The following is a 19,207-nucleotide window of genomic DNA, read 5'->3' as shown; positions in this document are numbered from 1 at the left end:
AGCCTCAAGATGCTTTTGGGATACTGGGCCCAGCTATGAACACAAACTGTGGCTACTTATATGAGAAAAAATAATACGTATGAATTGTGAACTTAATGCAGATTCACAGGAGCTGTTGCAACTATCCACCATTCCCCATCCATTGCACATATTTACAAAAACTATTGCACTTATTTCCCTAGTCAATGATTTCATTAATCAATGCTTTGTCCTCCTTTAAAAATGTTGTCTTGATTGGTTCAGAAACAGTTCATAGCCTAAAACGAGGAAAAGCGTTTTCACAAATGAAATATCTATGAAATAGAATAGTTCTAGGATAAAGTCATTTATTACAGAAATGTTAAAAGACAACAAGATCAACATATTTACAAAGCATCAAAACAGCCAATATGTTGGAAATGTGAACAGTCATTCTGGCATGACATAATATACAATAATGAAAGACTGTCCTTTACGACAATAGCTGCAATGTCTCCAGTCAAGAATAGTTATTTACAGGTGGAAACAGTATGCAACAAGTGACAATAAAACATAACATTCAATTGAACTTCACAAATTCAGCTTGCTGTTAAAAGCAGCCCTGTTATGACATGTCTCCCATTTCTAAGCAGCAACACCCTCAGTGTCAATACATCCTCATCAGCTGCACCGACACAGAGTTACAAGCCATGGCGCATCACATGCCGTTCCAGGTCAGTGCTGTTCATGAGAGTTCGGCCACAGAGCTCGCAGGAAAGTGCTTTCTCATTTCTGGTCACCGCTATTATCTTCAGGATAGTGGAGGCATCTACAGGAATGATAACAGAATAAGAAGGAGAATTAAACATCTGACAGGGAACCAGAAACAGTTTGATTAATTGGATGTCAATAGTTTCATGTCAAAATTGACTTACCTTTTGGTGAAGATATGTTGCCATTTTCCTTGTTGTTTTCCTCCACCTCGTGATCTTGCTTCTCACCACTCTTGGGGTTTTCTTCATATTTTTCATCCTGTTCAGACCCTTGCTCCGGTTTTTTATTGCACTCAGGTTTTAGACGGTCAGTCTTCACTGCCTCCTCCTCATTTTCCTGTCTCACACCATGATTACTGTGTGTTTCCTCTTTGCCCTCTTCATTTTCAAGCACTGGCATCTCGTGATAGTTGCAGGCTTCATCTTTAAGCACTGGCATCTCATGATATTGGTTGTTTTGTTCTTCTATGTCCATCTCTCCAGGTTCTTGGTTCTCCTCCTCACAGTCCATTAAATGTTCCTCTACCTTCTTGTCCTCATTCTCTAGCTTCTCATGGGATTGCTTATATTGTCCCTCTTGGTTCTCGTCATTACTGAAATCATGGAATTCACTGTTCTGGGCTGTGTTCTCTGCCACCTCGTTATCGCCATCTTTGTTCACGTCATCTTGTTGCCCTTGGGTCTCCTCACAGTCCATGAATTGTTCTCCCTCCTCGTTGACTCTGCTCAGTCTTGTTTCCAGTTCCTCCAGATGGACCTGTCCCACCAGCTCATGGTTCCTCACAACCTCCCAGAGAGAACACCACAAGGAAGATTACATATTTACATCAGATACAGAAGGACAAATGACTCAACAGAGAAGACTTGATACAACATAGTGTGTCAGAATTAACATCAGCAAAATAATGTGTGACAATACCCATTTTACTAGTTGTGACCTTTGATGGGCTATTAATTTCTCAAAAGATCCACACTCTCTTGGGACTGCAAGTGTAATTCCACCTTTCAGAGAAAAAGGTGGATATACAATAATATTGATTAAACCTATGCAGTCCTCTGTGCCTTAGGAGCTGTTTCTGGATAGAGCCACAGTCTAGTTAGCATGGGAGTCATGATTGAGGGGGTATAAGGAGAGTGTAGCTAGAACACTAACCTGGTGTTTATCGCACAGGTGTGCCTCCAACTCGCTCAGCTGTGTGCAGTCGAAGTAGCACAGTCTGCATTTGTAGGGCTTGATATCGTCGTGCTTGAGCATGTGCAGTAGCAGTTTCTTGTCACTGGAACTGGTGAAGGTGCACTTGTGGCAGCGGAACACGGTGCCCTCGAGATATCGCGACAGCTTCGGACGACGCACCTCTATCGGGGCCACTGGCTGCTCTGTTTAAAAAAAATAAGCAAACCAGGATCAGCAGTGTAAAGTCTGGGTATGATACTGACAAGTGTAAGACAGAATAAATGGTAGACAGCCACAAAAGGTGTCTAATGAGTGTCATGATGTATAAAGCATGGATTTATTTTAACAATACCACAAGAACACCTACCACGATGGAGGACGATGTGGTCGATCATGCGGTTTTTGTTTTTGGTGTGGTAAAGACAGAGAGGGCAGTGTAGCTCCTTAGGAGCTTCTGTTGGGCTACTGGCATGTGCCGTCTCTATGTGCATATCCAACTTCTTCCTATTGTAAGCATTCAGAGAAAAAAATGTTATCACAAACTTGGCAATATGGCACACTGAGGCTTAATAGATGGCAACAATTGAGACCGAGAAGCATTTGTACGTCATTTAAAGAGTCAGTTAATGTAGCAATACTAGGTGTCACAGGTGCTTCTTGTTCAATCACTATTCTTTAGACATAGCAATAATATGTATACTAAACAACAAATATGACACAGCAAAGGCAAGCATTGGCATTTGAGCAGATTCTTCTGAAAATAATATATTACCTGAAGCCTGTGAAAAATGAGCAGTCCTTGCACCTCACGAGCCTTTTCCCATTGTGGCGATTTATGTAGTGTCGACGCATACTCTTGATGTGTGTTGAGGTGTAGATACAAAACTCACAGACGAATAAGCCATCTTGAGTGGTCCTGGTGGTCTGTGGGCTTGGAGGGCTGCTGGAGGCCTTGGCCTGAGCCACCTGCCTGTAGTGGTTGAGCTGCCTCTGGACATCTGGGGGCTCCGAGTATACTGGTTCTGTAACGGAAAATACACGGGATATTAGTACCACATTACATTCAGACACTCAGCAGATTACTTCTCTGATTTACAGAAAGGTAGGGGAGGTGCTAATAGCAAAATACTCTTCAGGAGTATATAACAAGACATGCATTTTTCAAAAATATGGTTTTGTATAGCTTTACTGATTGTCTTGTCTGTATGCTGCATAACAAATTTGCTTATTTTAGAGGAAGTGTTCTAATCTAATCATGAAGTTTAATAATTCAAATCCTAAACAATGAACGTAAAAGGGAGCACTTGCTTTCAGTGAGGTCTGATTCCTCAGAATCATCAGACATTTGGTTGCCTTCTTGAGGTTCTGGCAGGTTCTGGGTCTCTTCAGCAGCCCTCAGGGTGTGCTCCTTGTTCTCGCTACCGGTCACAGAGGAAGGGAGGTTCTTGGATGGGTACTGAGCTACTCCAGCAAGACAGATTAAAAAAGCAAACAGGTTTAAGATGTTTTCCACAGCTTTTGTCATTTCGATTAACATTTCATACAGTATCAGATTCTTTTGACAGAGATAAAAAAATATATATGTTAAGCCTTTGAAAAGTTGTGACAATGACAGTGTGCCGTAGTAGTAAGGTTGCCTCTGTGCCGTAGCAGTAAGGTTGCCTCTGTGCCGTAGCAGTAAGGTTGCCTCTGTGCCGTAGCAGTAAGGTTGCCTCTGTGCCGTAGCAGTAAGGTTGCCTCTGTGCCGTAGCAGTAAGGTTGCCTCTGTGCCGTAGCAGTAAGGTTGCCTCTGTGCCGTAGCAGTAAGGTTGCCTCTGTGCCGTAGCAGTAAGGTTGCCTCTGTGCCGTAGCAGTAAGGTTGCCTCTGTGCCGTAGCAGTAAGGTTGCCTCTGTGCCGTAGCAGTAAGGTTGCCTCACCGCCATGTACTTTGAGCAGATGATTCTTCAAGAGGCTCAAGATGGTAGTTCTGTAACGACAGAGCCCACAGTGGAAGGGTCTGATGGTCCCGGGTCGATGTCTAATATGGCGGTCAAACCTGAAGAGACATTAGCAGACATCTCACATATTGATTTATCCAGATGGTTAAGCAAATCTTCATGGTTTATATAGAAACAAGAATGTTGTATGGTGGTACCTAAGGTAACATTACAAGATGGAATCAATCACATACTATAAATACTCCCCTCTGAGTGGTTCAAGCTCTGAATGCTGATATATCAGACCGTATACCACGAGAATAACAAAACATATTTTTACTGCTCTAATTGGTAACCAGTTTATAATAGCAATAAGGTACCTCAGGGGTTTGTGGTATATGGCCAATATACCACAGCTAAGGGCCGTATCCAGGCACTCCGCGTTGGGTCGTGCATTAGAACAGCCCTTAGCTGTGGTATATTGGCCATATATCAAATCAAATCACACCCCCTTGGGCCTTATTGCTTAAATATACAATAGAAATCTCTTCCTCTCACATCTGCTTCTGTTGATGAGGTACATTGTCCAGCCGTTTGAGGGCTGCTGTAGCTGCATGGCTCCGCTCATGTGAGCGTAAACCTTTCAAAGACATGAAAGTTCGCCCGCAGTGGTTGCACTCCTCTCCTACTGACCCCCCCTCTGGTTCTGTTGTCGATGGGACAGGGGAAGGGGACACCAGTGGACTCATCCCTGTTGTAACAGATTCCACCTGTGTCACAATCCAATGACTGTCCGATTCATCTGCTGTCAGGACCTTGGGCAGTACTTGTCTTTCCTGCTGAAAGACAGAAATAAGTTAAGGTTGAGGATCACATAGGCTACATAAAGGGCAAAAACAGATTTACTTTTCCAATGTTGCACAGTCCTACCATCTGTCAAACAATCACAAACACATAGGGTTGCACTTTATTGCATTATGTGCCACTTACCTTAACAGGCTTGGTTTTTGGCGGTGGGTCACTGAGGCGTTGCTTCCTCTTCTGTCCATTTGCCAGCTTCTGAAACTCCTCATTATGATGGTCGAGATGGGAGCAGAGGTCCGCACTGCCCTGGATTTGGAGGTTACAGTATCCACATCTGTAGAACTCTGTGCCATCCTCTGAAGACTTTGAAAGTATAGTGAAGTCTTGTGTGAAATCTTCGTTGTGGAAATTGGTGTAGTGGATACTTAGCAGCAGATTTGAGTTGAAAGATAACTTCACGCATTTCTTGCATTTAACTGGACGCAATGCTTTGCCTTTCTCGCATTGTGGATCAAATAATTTGCATACAGGTTTCTGTTGCTGGGGATGATTTCTAGGCTTGGGGGGAGAGTGCAGTGTGTTATTCGGGCTAAGTTTGCTAGATTTGTGCTTGCTGGGAGAGACTCCTGGGTGGCAAATCGCATAATGGGAGACCAGGCCTTTTTCACTAAGACATTGGAAAAAACAGCGGGAACAGCTTATCTTCTCACCAGGTGATTTGGTTTCCTGACTCAAAGAAGCCTTATGGTCCGGTGAGTTTGGAAGAATGCGGTGAGGTCTGAATGCTGGAACAAAGTGGTTGGTGAAAGCAGCATTGCCATGTTGCCTCCTATAGTGGGCTGCAAGGTATTTACAAATCGAAGTTGAATACGAGCATAGTGCACACTTGTAGGAAAACTCTTTGTCCTCAATTGGAGCCACTGTACTGTGGTTAATGCGAAGATGACAGGCAAGGCCCTTTTTAGTAGTGCAAAGGTACTTGCAAAGGTGGCACTTGACTATGATGGATTTCCCATTTTTTAAAATGGCAGCCTGGGCAATTGAGGTCTGGGAGCCTCTGTATTTGGAGAGCAATTGTTTTTTAATGGCAGCAGATTGTTTCAAAGCCGGTTTGAATATATTTGCGGCAGATCGTTTGTGATCCATCTCATAGTGAGCCTTCAACTTCTTGAATTTTGCATGGATGACTGGACACATATTGCACCTGAAGCCTGCCAATCCCATCCGCTTACCCGATCGGACTTTCAGGCATTCATTTGGGTCAGTGAAGTGTACAATTTCTTGTTCAAGTCTCTCAGTTCTGGCTTTGACGGCTGGATGCCTCATCTGGCAGTGAGTTAGAACACCATGAGCGTGAGAGTTCACATATGGACAGATTGAACACTTGAATACCAGAGTCCCCTCACTTGTACTAAGTTCCGCTTCAGTTTCCCTTTCATAAGTTGATGTATCATATTCCGGATGTTTCTTACCACAATGAGTTAACATACCATGGAGGTTGTTGAACTCTCCGGAACAGACAGGGCACCTATATCGCTGGCTTGGCTTTGAAGTTTCATGAACATCAAGCTGTTCATGGACTTTCATATCATATTCTGGATGTTTCTTTCCACAATGAGTAGACATACCATGGAGGGTGTTGAACTCTCCAGAACAGACAGGGCACCTATATGTCTCGCTTGAACTCAAGGTTTCATGAACATCAAGCTGTTCATGGATCTCCGGTTCTTGGGTCTGCCTACTACTAATGACATCTAACACAGACCCATCTTCCTTGACAGACCATGGATGAACTGCACGGTAGTGGCTGCTTATACCCCCCATGGAAGTAGCCTTAAAGGGACACGCTCGGCATGGATAGACTTTTGTGTCACCTCCTCCGGTCTGAAAAGATGGAGTGGTCTTTGGAACATCCCCAAAACTGAGGATAATCTGATCATGTTTTTCATTGTGTTCTGGGTTAGGCTTTGTTTTTTTAGATCGAGAAATCTTAGGGCCGGCATGTAACCTCAGGATGATGGATTCAAGTCCAGTTTTTTTATCTGGATGACGTTGCCGGTAGTGCCGGAGGAGTCCCTTCGCTTCAGTATGTGAACAAGCACACCACTCACAGTGATAACCTTCCTGTAAATGGCCATCTTCGTAAGCCCAATGTATAATTGTAGTGATCGGGGCTTTCTCTTGGTGGTTATTCCTCAGATGTCTTTTCAAAAGATATATATGGGGAGTTGTATAAGAGCATTTGCGGCACTTTAAGGACCTGAGCAGTGCAGCTTTCTGCTTGCGAGATTGTGAGGCTTTCATGGAGGACATGTTAGGCTGTTGCATTGTTGATTTTTTATTTGAGCCGGGAACAATTGCAGTATACCTGACAACCTGATCCGCAGTTGTCTTCAGATCACTATGTCTTAATTTCTGATGATTCAAAACTCCCCTAACTGTCGGATTGTCATAGTCACAATGCTGGCAGTAAAACAACTTCCTCTCTTCTTCTTGGGATGAGTTAAGCGAGTTTCTTCGTACTGGGTGGGATTTGCTCATTTGGCCCAAAACTGTAGCAGTATATTCAAGGATTTGCTTAGCAGTTGGCTTCATATCAAGGTGTCTTTTCCTTTTATGATTCAAAACCCCCATCACCGTTGGATTGCTATAGTTGCAAAGCTGACAGAAAAACATGTGTTCAACCTCGTCCTTCAAAAGAGGATGAGACAAGAGGTGAGGAGAGTTTGGTGAGTTCACTGCTTTTGGCTGAGATTTGTTGGTTTGCTCTCGGACGACAACAGTATGCCTTAAGATCTGCGCTGCGTTTGTTTCGAGATCACAATGCATTTTACTTTGATGATTAAAAATCCCCCTCACTGTGGGATTGTTATAGTCACAATATTGGCAGAAGAACTTATCTAACTCTTCTTGGACAACATCAGATGTTAAGAAAGATGAGTTAGGCGATTTGCTAGTTTGGGACAAAATCATAGCAGTATATTCAAGGATTTGTTTAGCAGTTGCTTTAAGATCTGGGTGTCTTTTCCTTTGATGTTCCACAACCACCCTCATGGTTCGATTGCTATAGTTGCAAAGCTGACAGAATAACACAGCCTCTTCTGTCACAAGAGGAAGAGGTAAGATGTGAGAAGACTTAGTCAAGTTGACGCTCTTAGACTTTTTGGATTTTTCGGTTTGCCCTGCAACCTCAGCAGTATGCCTGAAGATGTCGCCAGGTGTTGTTTGGAGTCCACTGTGTCTTCTCTTTTGATGATTTAAAATTCCTCTCATTGAGGGATGCCCATAGTTGCAAAACTGGCAGAAAAACAAGTTACCTGCCTCATTTCCAATATCAGATGTGAAGAGAGAGGAGTCAAATCCAGCAGACTGAGATGTATCTTTCTGACTACGAAGCTCAGATGTATATTGAAGGATCTGACTAGTTGATGTCTGAAGACAACGATGTCTTAATTTCTGATGATTCAAAACCCCTATAACTCTGGGGTTGCCATAGTTGCAGTACTGGCAAAAAAACAAGTCAGCTATCTCGTTCTCAACAGTGGATTTGAGAGAGGAGTTTGATGAGTCAAATCCAGTAGACTGAAGCTTTTCACTTTGACCATGAGCCTCAGCAGTGTGCTTGATGACCTTATCGGCAGTCACCTTGCGATGACTGTGTCTTAACTTCTGATGATTCAAAACCCCTCTCAATTTGGGGTTGCTACGAATCGCAGCAGTATGTTTCATGATCCGTTTAGCAGTTGACTTACGAGTACTGTGTCTTAACTTCTGATGATTCAAAACCCCTCTCAATTTGGGGTTGCTACGAATCGCAGCAGTATGTTTCATGATCCGTTCAGCAGTTGACTTACGAGTACTGTGTCTCAACTTCTGATGATTCATAACACCTCTCACTGTGGGGTTGCAATAGCCACAAAACTGGCAGAAATACAAACTCTCATCATCTGCCTGCGAAACATTGGATATGGGAGGGGATGTGTTAGGAGACTTAACTTCTGGGAGTTTGAATGGCTTTAAAACATGTTCCTGTGCTAAATCTTTTTGGAGGGGAGTGCTATGTGAGACTATTCCTATGCCCTGTGACATTTTGCTTTGACTATGAACCTCCGCAGTATGGAAATGGATCTGTTCAACAGTAGCATTGAGATCACTGTGTCTTGACCTTTGGTGATTCAACACCCCCCTCACTGTGAGGTTGCCATAGTTGCAATGCTGGCAGAAAAACATGTTCTCTACATCGTCCTGTGCAACATCGGGTTTAAAGAGGGACGTGTTGGGGGACTTTACTTCTGGGAGTTTGAATGGTTCCAAAACCATATTTTGAGGAGACACCTGTGTTTCGTCCTTAGCGTCCCTGGAAGTGGCAAGAGTTTGTTTTATGTCGTCAATTGTCAATCCTGCCTTCGGATGGCTTTTTTGGTAGTGGACAAGCACGACAACCACTGACTTATTGCTGAAGGCACAATGTTTGCAGTGGTACAGTTCCTCATCCACTCCCATGGAAGCAGAACATTCTTTTAGGGTTGTAGAGTTGATGTTAACAGTTTCTTTACATGGGGACAGAGATCTCTCAGGAGAGACAACCTCTGCATTCTTTAGGCTGGAAGTTCGCCCTAAATGTGATTTAGAGGGTTCGTCTTTAGAAGGCTTGGCAGTAAAACTGCAGTACATTAAAGGACTGCTCATTTTCAGTTTTGGATGTTTGTTTTTGTAATGGGGTTTCAAGTATTTGCCATTAGAAATGGTGAATGGGCAGGCAAAGCACTTGTACACCAAATCAAGCTGATCTGATCGCATCATGAACACATCTGGAGCTTCTCGGTGATGATCCCTATAGTGCTTCTTGAGGTCATCAGGGGTGGCAAACTCAACAGGACACTCCAAGCAACGGAAGGTGGCAGTCCAATCATCTGGATTAATGATGTACTGAAAGTCATACCTGATGTAAGGGTGCATTCTCTGGTAATGGGTGCTCAAACTGCGAGATGACTTGTGACTGTAGTCACAATGTTTGCAACGGTAAAGTATTTTGTGTTTGTCCCTGCTTTCTCTATTTTCCAATTGATTGTGCTCATCTTTTTCAGTTCCTGAGGCATCTAGTTCAGTTCTCCAGGCATCCCCCTCCTCTTCATCCTCGCTAACCTCAAAGGTGAAAGCAGTGCCCCCTGACAGCTTGCTTTGGATGACTGTACTTTCAGGGCTTGTTTTGATATTTTTCTTAGCAGGACTCAAAGCGGTGTCATCATGCATCCTCTTCTTGGTGGCATTAGCCAATGGCTCTGTTAGTGACATTTCATTATACGTTTCAGGTTTGGGATCCCGCTGTTCTGTCGCTGTTCCGTCCAGCAGACTTAGCCCCATGCTGTAAAAAAGGTAACTGTGCTCACTTCGCTGGTGAGTGTGAAGATCTTCTAGCCAAGTTGCAGAAAAGTTGCAGAGTGAGCAGCAGTGAGAGCCCTTCTGTTCATTTTCTGTATGAGATCTCTCTTCAGTTACTTTAGAGACACCTTTACCACCGTCTTGGTCATAGCTAAAGAAAGGCGCATGTGACATGAGGGTCACATCATGCGCACGTGATGGCCTTGAGAGGTTGGGCAACTTCAGTTGTGAGGAATTTAAAGATGACCCATGTGCAATTTTGAATTTGGAAATATTTCCTGAGGATCCCACTTGAGCTTGCAGGTTCTCCAGCAATAGACTAGAGCTAGGAATGTTTATGGTTTTTGAGGTAGACTTGGATTTCGGGAAATTCAATCTCCCCACTTCCCCTTGTTTGCATTGGAGTCTCGACACATTGTGTTGGTTCTTCTTCCCTGGCAGTGGCACTTTGGCATTAAGCAGCTTGCCCCTTAAATACCGTTTCTGTGTTTTCAGGGTCCTGCCCTTACCAGGACCCTTTACCGAAACCTTGTGATTTGTTCTTTCATGTTTGACAATAACAGGCCAACTGGAAGATGTAAACATACAATGCCGGCAAGAGAAACTCTCCTCTGAATTGTTGTAGAGAGTGCTACTGTGAGGTTGTGTGGAACTCTCTGAGGGATTACAACTCCCATCATTTTGTGAAGGATCCACATCAACGCCATGCACCTTCTTCATGTGTTCAAGGAGGAAATATTTTGATTTGAATAGGAGGACACAATGGTTACACTGGAATGACTGACTTGGAGACATGGATTGTTGAGAGGCTGGTTGACCGTGGGTCATTTGATCAGACTTGTCGAGGTGCCCGGAATCTGTGGGTGTATAAAAGAGCTTAATCTATACAACTGCAGAATAATACATGTATCAGATATTAATTATTACATGTGCTATGTGTCTAAGTATTACCAGACCAACCAAGCACCTAAAAAGGCAGGTGATAGAGTTCACCATTCTCCTGTTAACAACTTGTATTATGGGGTTGGCTGTTGGCAGATTTTTTTTTATTGAGTATACAAGTCAAAAATTAGAAGAACAACAAGTCAAACCTTCCTCCATCTCCCCTGGCTCTGCGAGTTTCTTGATCCCAGAACTTTACTGACAAACGGGAGAGAAACCTACGGGGGAGCATAATAATTTGATGACATAACACACTAGCAAAACCAGACTAAACATGCAAAATGCAAACATACTGATAAAAGGAGACATTTACCAACTTCTCCACAACTGAGCGACTCTACAACCAATCCAAATGACTTTGGCTAAATAACTGAATAAGACAATAGGTGTGATTTATCTGAATAGGATTTAGGCCTATAGCTGATCTGAAGATAACATTTTTGCAGCAAGTCCCACAAGTTCACTGTCATGTATACATTTAATAAATTGTAAGTACAGTTAGTCACACTGAAAAGTGTTGCTAAACAAGTTGTCATAGGTCGAGACTTAAAACGTATGGTTTGCTAGTGATATTCTTATAGTTCTGTCTCTGTGCACAATATCACATTCTCACTACTGAAAAAGTAGTGACTTTTAGCTTATCAACACACAAGATTGGTGTCATTATAACCATAATCAACTGCATCTTATGATGACTAGCTCTGAATGTCCTCTTGGAAAAGCATATAACTATTTTAATAGCCTAACTTTAAGTCCTGAACAACCAAGACATAAGGTGACTCCAGAAAGGCAAGTGTAATGTAGGCAAAACACACTACATAGCTTAGGCCATGATATTTTACCATGGGCATACATTCATCCAACCAGCTATAATTGAGTCCATGCATTCATAAACAAACACAAAATAAGAAAAGGACATTTACTGAAGTAAATGTGGTGTGCTTGCTGGTCTTGAAGTATTTATGGTTGTGAAATAGTAGTGAGTGACAGCAGTAGTATGTTTTCAAAGGCTGTGTGTTAGTTATGACCTATTTTGAGGTTTGTAGTTGTGGAGTTATTATAGTGGGTTACTGTGGGCTAGTATAGTAGGCTAGAGTGAGTACAATATAATCAATAAGCCATATAATGTGTTTTAAGCGCTTAAAATGTTTTCGTTGAAACATTCTGAAAGTTGTGTCAGTGATTTTAGTTAATGTTGAGGCCTGCATTCCGCCATTTAAATGAATGGCGATACAACAAACTTTCCAGTTTATGAAGTAGGAATGATAGCAAAAATCTGTGTAGAAGCCATCTACGCTGAGCCAGTCTGCACATGTCAACATTGGGGTGGTGTTTGTAGCTGTCGTCAGTAGATGTGTGGGAGTGGTCAGTAGTTGTGTGGTCAGTAGTTGTGTGGTCAGATAGGATAGCCTGAACATGTGAAAAAAGGTTTGGTACCTATAGCGCGAACGGTTCAAGAGTTACTGTTGGTGAGTTATTTTGTTAATTTATATAGTTGTAGTTGATAAAGGTTTTAAAGGATTTGAATGTGTTAAAGTTAGTCTTGTAGCTTAATTGGCCAAGGAGCAGGAACCTTTCTGAATAGCTACCTCTGTATTCCTATGGTTCTCATTCAAATCCATGTTAATTTATACACATTTGAAATGGTTATGGTTCAAAAACTATAAATAGTATCAAAAATCTAAATGCAAGTAGTCTGAACATCTCAACATTGGTTTAGTGTTGATAGCTTAAACAGTGAAAGAGGAGATGCGTCTCCATTTTTTTACCATTTAAGTCTATGGCTATTGACTAGCATTTAGTTTTATGCAAATATGGTTGTAGTATAAAAAGTATAAATACTATAAAAAGATTCTCAAGCAATCTAAGTTAGGAATGTCTGCACATTTGAAAGCTGGTTTCGTGTGTATATAGCTTAAATCGTTTAAGCTCTAGAGCGAGGAATAATAACTAACTAGAAAAGTAAATTTCCTGAAGAAAATATGGTGTGCATGCTAGTTTGTGAAGGGTCGATTGATTGATTGATAGGATAGCATGAACATAATAAAGTTGATTTGGTGTCTCTAGCTTGAACAGTTCAAAGGTTACTGTTGGTGAGTTATTTTATGCTAAATGAATATAGTTGATAAAGACCTTAAAGAATTTGAAGTTAGGATAGCCTGAATGTTTTAAAGTTGTTCTTGTAGCTTAATTGGAGCAGGACCATTTTAAATAGCTACCACTGTATTACTGTGATTCTAACACGGAACCCAAACCGGCTGCGCGCGTGCGCCGTCTTCATACATACATTTATTTTGTCCCCCTACACCAAACGCGATCACGACACGCAGGTTAAAATATCGACATTAATTTGGGGACAGGTCGAAAAGCATTAAACATTTATGGCAATTTAGCTAGCTAATTTGTCCTATTTAGCTAGCTTGTTGTCGCTAGCTAATTTGTCCTGGGATATAAACCTTGAGTTATTCTTTTACCTGAAATGCACAAGGTCCTCTACTCCGACAATTAATCCACACATAAAATGGCCAACCGAATCGTTTCTAGTCATCTCTCCTCCTTCCAGGCATATTTCATCTTTGAACTTATATGGTGATTGGCATCTAAACTTTCATAGTATTACCACGACGACCAGCAACACAGTTTGTCTTTCAATCACCTACTATAACCAATAAGGAGATGGCACGTGGGTACCTGCTTCTATAAACCAATGAGGAGATGGGAGAGGCAGAACTTGCAGTGCGATCTGCGTCAGAAATAGAAAGGGCTTCTATTTTAGCCCTTGGCAACGCAAACGTTCGCGAGCAGTGTGGGTGCAATAATTGAATAACAGATTTCTAAATTTATTTTGCTCGCGACACGAGCGGTTTAGTCAAGGTATATTTCAAACCAATGTTAATTTTAGCAAAAAAACAGTTATAGTTAAAAGGTATAAATAGTATAAAGAATCTGAATGCAAGCAATCTCAATGTTGGTTTGGTGTTGATAGCCTAAACGTGTAAGTGGAGATGCGTGCCAAAATGTTCCCCATGTAAGTCTATGGCCCTTTTATTGCCATTGCAATTTATTGGGAGAGCATTTAAATATTGTTCTAGTACTGAAAGTATGGATGCTATCAAAAATAATTTCTTAAACAATTTAAGTTGGGGCTGTCTGCACATTTGAAAGTTGGTTTCGTGTTTTTAACTTATTGGGTTAGAATTGGCATTTGTTCTAATATGCAAATGAACATAGCCTGAACCTGAGAAAGTTGGTTTGGTATCTTTAGATTGAACAGTTCAATAATTACTGTTGGTGGGTTATTTTATGCTAATGTATGCACATTTGTATAGTTATAGTTGATAAAAGTTTATGATTTAGTTGGGTCAGTCTGAACATCTCAATGTTAGTTTGGCATTGATAGCTGAAATGGTGTATTTGGCAAATCCAAATACTTCCCATTCAAGCCTACGTTTATTCATGTGTAATGTTTGTAGTTCAAAAAGTATAAATGTTATCAACATTCTCGACGCAACCAATCCATATTGGGTCAGTTTGAACATCTCAACGTTGATAGTTTAAATGGTGGAGGAGATACACCCACATTTCCTAAATGTTCCGATGTAAATCTATGCCACTTTTATTGCCATTGAAATGTATTGGGAATCATTTACATTTTGTTGTAGTTCAAAAAGTATTCATGCCATCAACAATATTTTGGGCAGTCTGCACATTTGTAAATTGGTTTCGCGTTAATAGCTAAAGTCGTTTAAGGGCTAGAGCGAACAGAATAAATCAAATAATATGAGTATGTAAGAAATCCAGAGTTGTGTACTGCTTTGCAATCACACCTAAGTGGCCACACTGTGTGTCTTCAGACGTTGCATGTTTATAAGCCTAGTCCTCAGATCGAAGAGGACCAGAAAATGATTAACCACAAAATGTCAGTTGATCTTTCCGTTGAAATCCTCAACCCAGCAACAGATCAAAGGATTAGGAGACTTCAGCACACAATCCGGCACATGCGAGACAACACCTCTTGTGAAATTGTGAACTAGAATATTTGGACATTTGCAGCCTTATACTAGAATGGGTAATTTGCTTTAACACAACAGTATTAGCTAGGTAGCCAAAGCTTGAACTGAGTTCTCTGGCTGCATTGACATAATATATCTAGATTATCTTAAATGTAACCCCTGATAACATATTGCAAACTCTGATTACTGCACAGATTTACCAAATAACACTTGTTGCATTTGTTATTAGAATCAAACTTGTGAACAATCAAGTTTACACCATTTCGGTCCCAGCTCTGTCACTTGTCGAACAGGAACTAAAATTGCAAGGGGAGTGGAATCGGAACCCCCTTTGCCTTTCTATTGATCCAGTTCAGAAATATGAAAAATGTTACGAAGCAAACACCTACAAAACGTGGCCCGCAATGAACATTTACCAAGACGTTAATGGAATAGATTGAATAGCCAACTCACACGTTTCCACAGAGAATCGGTGAGACTCAGGCCATATTTCGATTCCTCAATGTGTTAGCTCTGTAGTCGATGTTCGTCGCCATTTTTTCCCGCTCCTACAACAACCTCATGTGTCTTCTTCCGTCTGCAAACCAACGAACCAGCAACGCCGGGGTCGAGGGGCTACACACAAAACAATTTAGCAGTCAAGATAGTGGCAGGGGGTGGCGTGCAATGCAAATAAATCTGTCAGTCAACGATGAAGCCAAAGAGAGTACAATCATGAAGATGGGCAGAAACTGCTTCTCCAATAGAAATCCCCGATAACGCTTGTAAGCGATGTCATGGCGACGTTGTCTAGCTAAGCGCATGCGTAAAAACGGTATCTTGCGCCAAACTGCGCATGTGCTTGCGGTCAAAATTAAAGACACACCTTAGAAATAAAGTTTTTTTGACGAAAATAAAAACGTGTCAGTTTGCCACTTTCACTTGGTTGGAGTAATATGTTCAACTACTTAAAACACGTTCTCAAATCTAGGTTGTGTCTTTAGATTTTGAGAAAATTAACAATTAAGGAAACTTCTCATTGGGCGCATTGGAGTGGATCACTTTTGTCAAGTTGTTGACCATCATTATTCACAGCCTTTCAAAGTGTGTTGCATTATGATTCTAAAATTTTTCCGACACGTCAACTACATGAACTTTACTGAAATCATTTGATCAAAGGTCATGCAGTTTTTGATTAAGTCACCTTCACGTAGCTGCAGTTGCTTCTCACCAACTGCACCATCCCAGGTAGCACAAAGGTCTAGCCCACATCTGGCCTGATTCTGGCATGCCAGATCTAAAACTTCTGGCCATGGTCTGGCAGCCAGAGTCCGAAATCAATGACGGTACAGACTAGGCCCGAGTCAATCGGCCCAGATCTGGCAAACTGAACTGAGCCAAAGCTGCCATTTTAGGGCCAGAATCGGCGCAGCATTGGCCCAAGTCCACTCGATTCTACCCTTCCTCCCCCACCACCACTAAACAAATATTATATTAAATGTCGGCAGTAATATTGTAGCTATCAACCGAACTATGAACAACATAAACATTAAAAAATGCATGACATTTTCTCATTTTACAGTAGCATTTATATCCAAATAAATGTCACTAAATTACAGATTAAATGCAAATGACGCTACTTTGATATTATTCTATCTGCAGACACATTCTACTGCACTGTTGGAGTTAGGAACACAAGCATTTCGCTACACCTGCAATAACATCTGCTAAATATGTGTATGTGACCAACAACATTTTATTTTATTTGACATGACTGTGTTAGCCATAGTTGGCTAGCCAGCAAGCAAGGCAATTTCTCGCATGGAATAGCCTTAATTTCTCAGAACAAGAATAGACTGACGAGTTTCAGAAGAAAGTTCTTTGTTTCTGGCTATTTTGAGCCTCTAATCGAACCCACAAATGCTGATGCTCCAGATACTCAACTAGTCTACAGAAGGCCAGTTTTATTGCTTCTTTAATCAGAACAACCGTTTTCAGCTGTGCTAACATAATTGCAAAAGGAGTTTCTAATGGTCAATTAGACTTTTGAAATGATAAACTTGGATTAGCTAACACAACGTGCCATTGGAACACAGGAGTGATGGTTGCTGATAATGGGCCTCTGTACGCCTATGTAGATATTCCATAGAAAATCAGCTGTTTCTAGCTACAATAGTCATTTACAAAATTAACAATATCTACACTGTATTTCTGGGCAATTTTATGTTATTTTAATGGATAAAAAATGTGCTTTTCTTTCATAATCAAGGACATTTCTAAGTGACCCCAAACTTTTGAACAGTACAATATATTGTTTGTGTTACTGTAATTCAGCGTTTAGCTGCCATAGTACACATGAAACGAAATAAACCATTATTCGGTATCATCATTCAATCTTGGAGTGCTCTTTGCGATCTCCACTTGAGACCATTTGGGTCGTGTTAGTCCTTTGTAACTCACTGAACATAGCTAGCTTTATACTATGGGTGGGTCTAATCCTGAATGCTGATTGGTTAAAACCGCATTCCAGCCGATGTCTATTCCACAAGTTACCATCGGCTAAATCTATGATCTATGTTACATCTGACTGCAATCCACTGTCTCATCAGCCCAGCCAAGCAATTTATAAACTTGATCTCCACTATAAAAATCATCTAGACGTTATCTCACATTTCTTTTCGACTAACATTTCGTTTTCAACAGCCGAGATTTGTATAAACCTGCTGTCTGCTAGCGACTGCTAATTAGGCCTACCCTAGAAAAATAGCCTGTGACACTGATGTGCTGTCGTGGATTATGTATCCCAAGTCGTCCTATAATTTACGTGGCCACCAGCATATGCCTAAAAATCGCTAATGACATTATATTGAGCCAAGATTGGCCGAGTGACTGAAATGAATAGAATTAGTGTGAGTGGGGTTCCCCCAAAAAAATCTGTAGTAAAATCAAATTAATTAAAAGCATAGATTCTCTGGAGTCCTCCATCTAATAGCCTAATGCAACTTTCACTGGGGAATGAAATCAAATGACATTTTATTGGTCACATACACATGGTTAACAGATGTTAATGCGAGTGTAGCAAAATGCTTGTGCTTCTAGTTCCAACTAAAATCGAACAAGTAATCTAACAAATTTACAACATCTACCTTTTACACACAAATACACACAAATGTAAAGGGATGAATAAGAATATGTACAAATAACATATGGATGTCACGAGTGTGTGTAGGAACGGACCAAAGCGCAGCGTGGGTATCGTTACACATATTTAAAGTTTAATGTGAAACTATGCAAGACATACAATAAACCATAAACAAAACAACAAACCGTGACGAAGAGGTGCAACATACACTAACTCAAAATAATCTCCCACAAACACTAGTGGGAAAAACAACAACTTAAATATGATCCCCAATTAGAGACAACGATGACCGGCTGCCTCTAATTGGGAATCATACAAAAAACCCAACCTAGAAAAAATAACCTAGAACAACATAGAAATAAATAAACTAGACAAAACCCCCAACATAGAAAAAAGAAACTAGAACCAAACAGAAATAAATAAACTAGACAAAACCCCCCAGTCACGCCCTGACTTACTCTACCATAGAAAAATACAAGCTCTCTATGGTCAGGACGTGACAATGGATGAGTGATGGCGTGCGGCATAGGCAAGATGCAGTCGATGGTGTAGAATAAAGTATATACATATGAGTTGAGTAATGTAGGATATGTAAACATTATTAAAGTGGCTTTATTTAAAGTGATGAGTGATAACGCTATGTGAACATTATTAAAGTGGCGTTATTTAAAGTGACTAGTGAGACCTTTTATTAAGTCAGTTTATTTAAGTGGCCAGAGATTTGAGTCTGTATGTTGGCAGCAGCCTCCCTATGTTAGTGATGGCTGTTTAACAGTCTGATGGCCTTGAGATTTTTATTTTCTTTTGTGTTATTGACTGTACGTTTGTTTATGTGTAACTCTGTGTTGTTGTTTTTGTCGCACTGCTTTGCTTTAGCTTGGCCAGGTCGCAGTTGTAAATGAGAACTTGTTCTCAGCTGGCCTACCTAGTTAAATAAAGGTGAAATAAAAATAACTAAAATAAAGATAGAAGCTGTTTTTCAGCCTCTTGGTCCCAGCTTTGATGCACCTGTCCTGACCTCGCCTTCTGGATGATAGCGGGGTGAACAGGCAGTGGCTCGGGTGGTTGTTGTCCTTGATTAAATTTTTGGCCTGAGGTTGAAGAGGCGCTCTTGCGCCTTCTT

General features: G+C 41.2%; 1 protein-coding gene across 3 annotated transcripts; it reads right to left on the bottom strand.

Moving 5' to 3' along the window:
• Positions 1-306: 306 nt before the first annotated feature.
• On the bottom strand, positions 307-15,754 carry LOC115164752 (zinc finger protein 462). 3 transcript variants are annotated; one of them, XM_029717518.1, is made up of 11 exons: positions 15,417-15,737; positions 11,100-11,168; positions 4,813-10,865; positions 4,381-4,661; positions 3,823-3,941; positions 3,214-3,366; positions 2,678-2,927; positions 2,273-2,409; positions 1,885-2,108; positions 894-1,518; positions 307-787 (listed from the first exon to the last, which is right to left on the bottom strand). In XM_029717518.1, the coding sequence occupies exons 2-11, from the start codon at positions 11,107-11,109 to the stop codon at positions 660-662; spliced, it is 7,980 nt and encodes a 2,659-aa protein (XP_029573378.1). In that variant the 5' UTR covers positions 11,110-11,168; positions 15,417-15,737; the 3' UTR covers positions 307-659. The 3 variants fall into 3 exon arrangements, with proteins under 3 accessions (XP_029573378.1, XP_029573379.1, XP_029573380.1); XM_029717519.1 differs by having other exon boundaries at positions 4,381-4,658; positions 15,417-15,729; XM_029717520.1 differs by lacking the exon at positions 307-787 and having other exon boundaries at positions 1,384-1,733; positions 15,417-15,754.
• Between the last annotated feature and the right edge of the window lie 3,453 nt (positions 15,755-19,207).

This window comes from Salmo trutta, chromosome 27 (genome assembly GCF_901001165.1).
Source record: "Salmo trutta chromosome 27, fSalTru1.1, whole genome shotgun sequence".
In the NCBI taxonomy this organism is placed as follows: Eukaryota; Metazoa; Chordata; class Actinopteri; order Salmoniformes; family Salmonidae; genus Salmo; species Salmo trutta.
Note: the sequence above shows the minus strand (reverse complement) of the source record. Positions and strands in the feature narration are given on the sequence as shown.

Coding starts and splice junctions, on each gene's coding strand:
- LOC115164752 (XM_029717518.1), bottom strand. Junction 4,662..4,812: donor CAAAAACCAAGCCTGTTAAG/GTAAGTGGCACA, acceptor TCTGTCTTTCAG/CAGGAAAGACAAGTACTGCC. Junction 1,519..1,884: donor ACCTGTGCGATAAACACCAG/GTTAGTGTTCTA, acceptor TCTCTCTGGGAG/GTTGTGAGGAACCATGAGCT.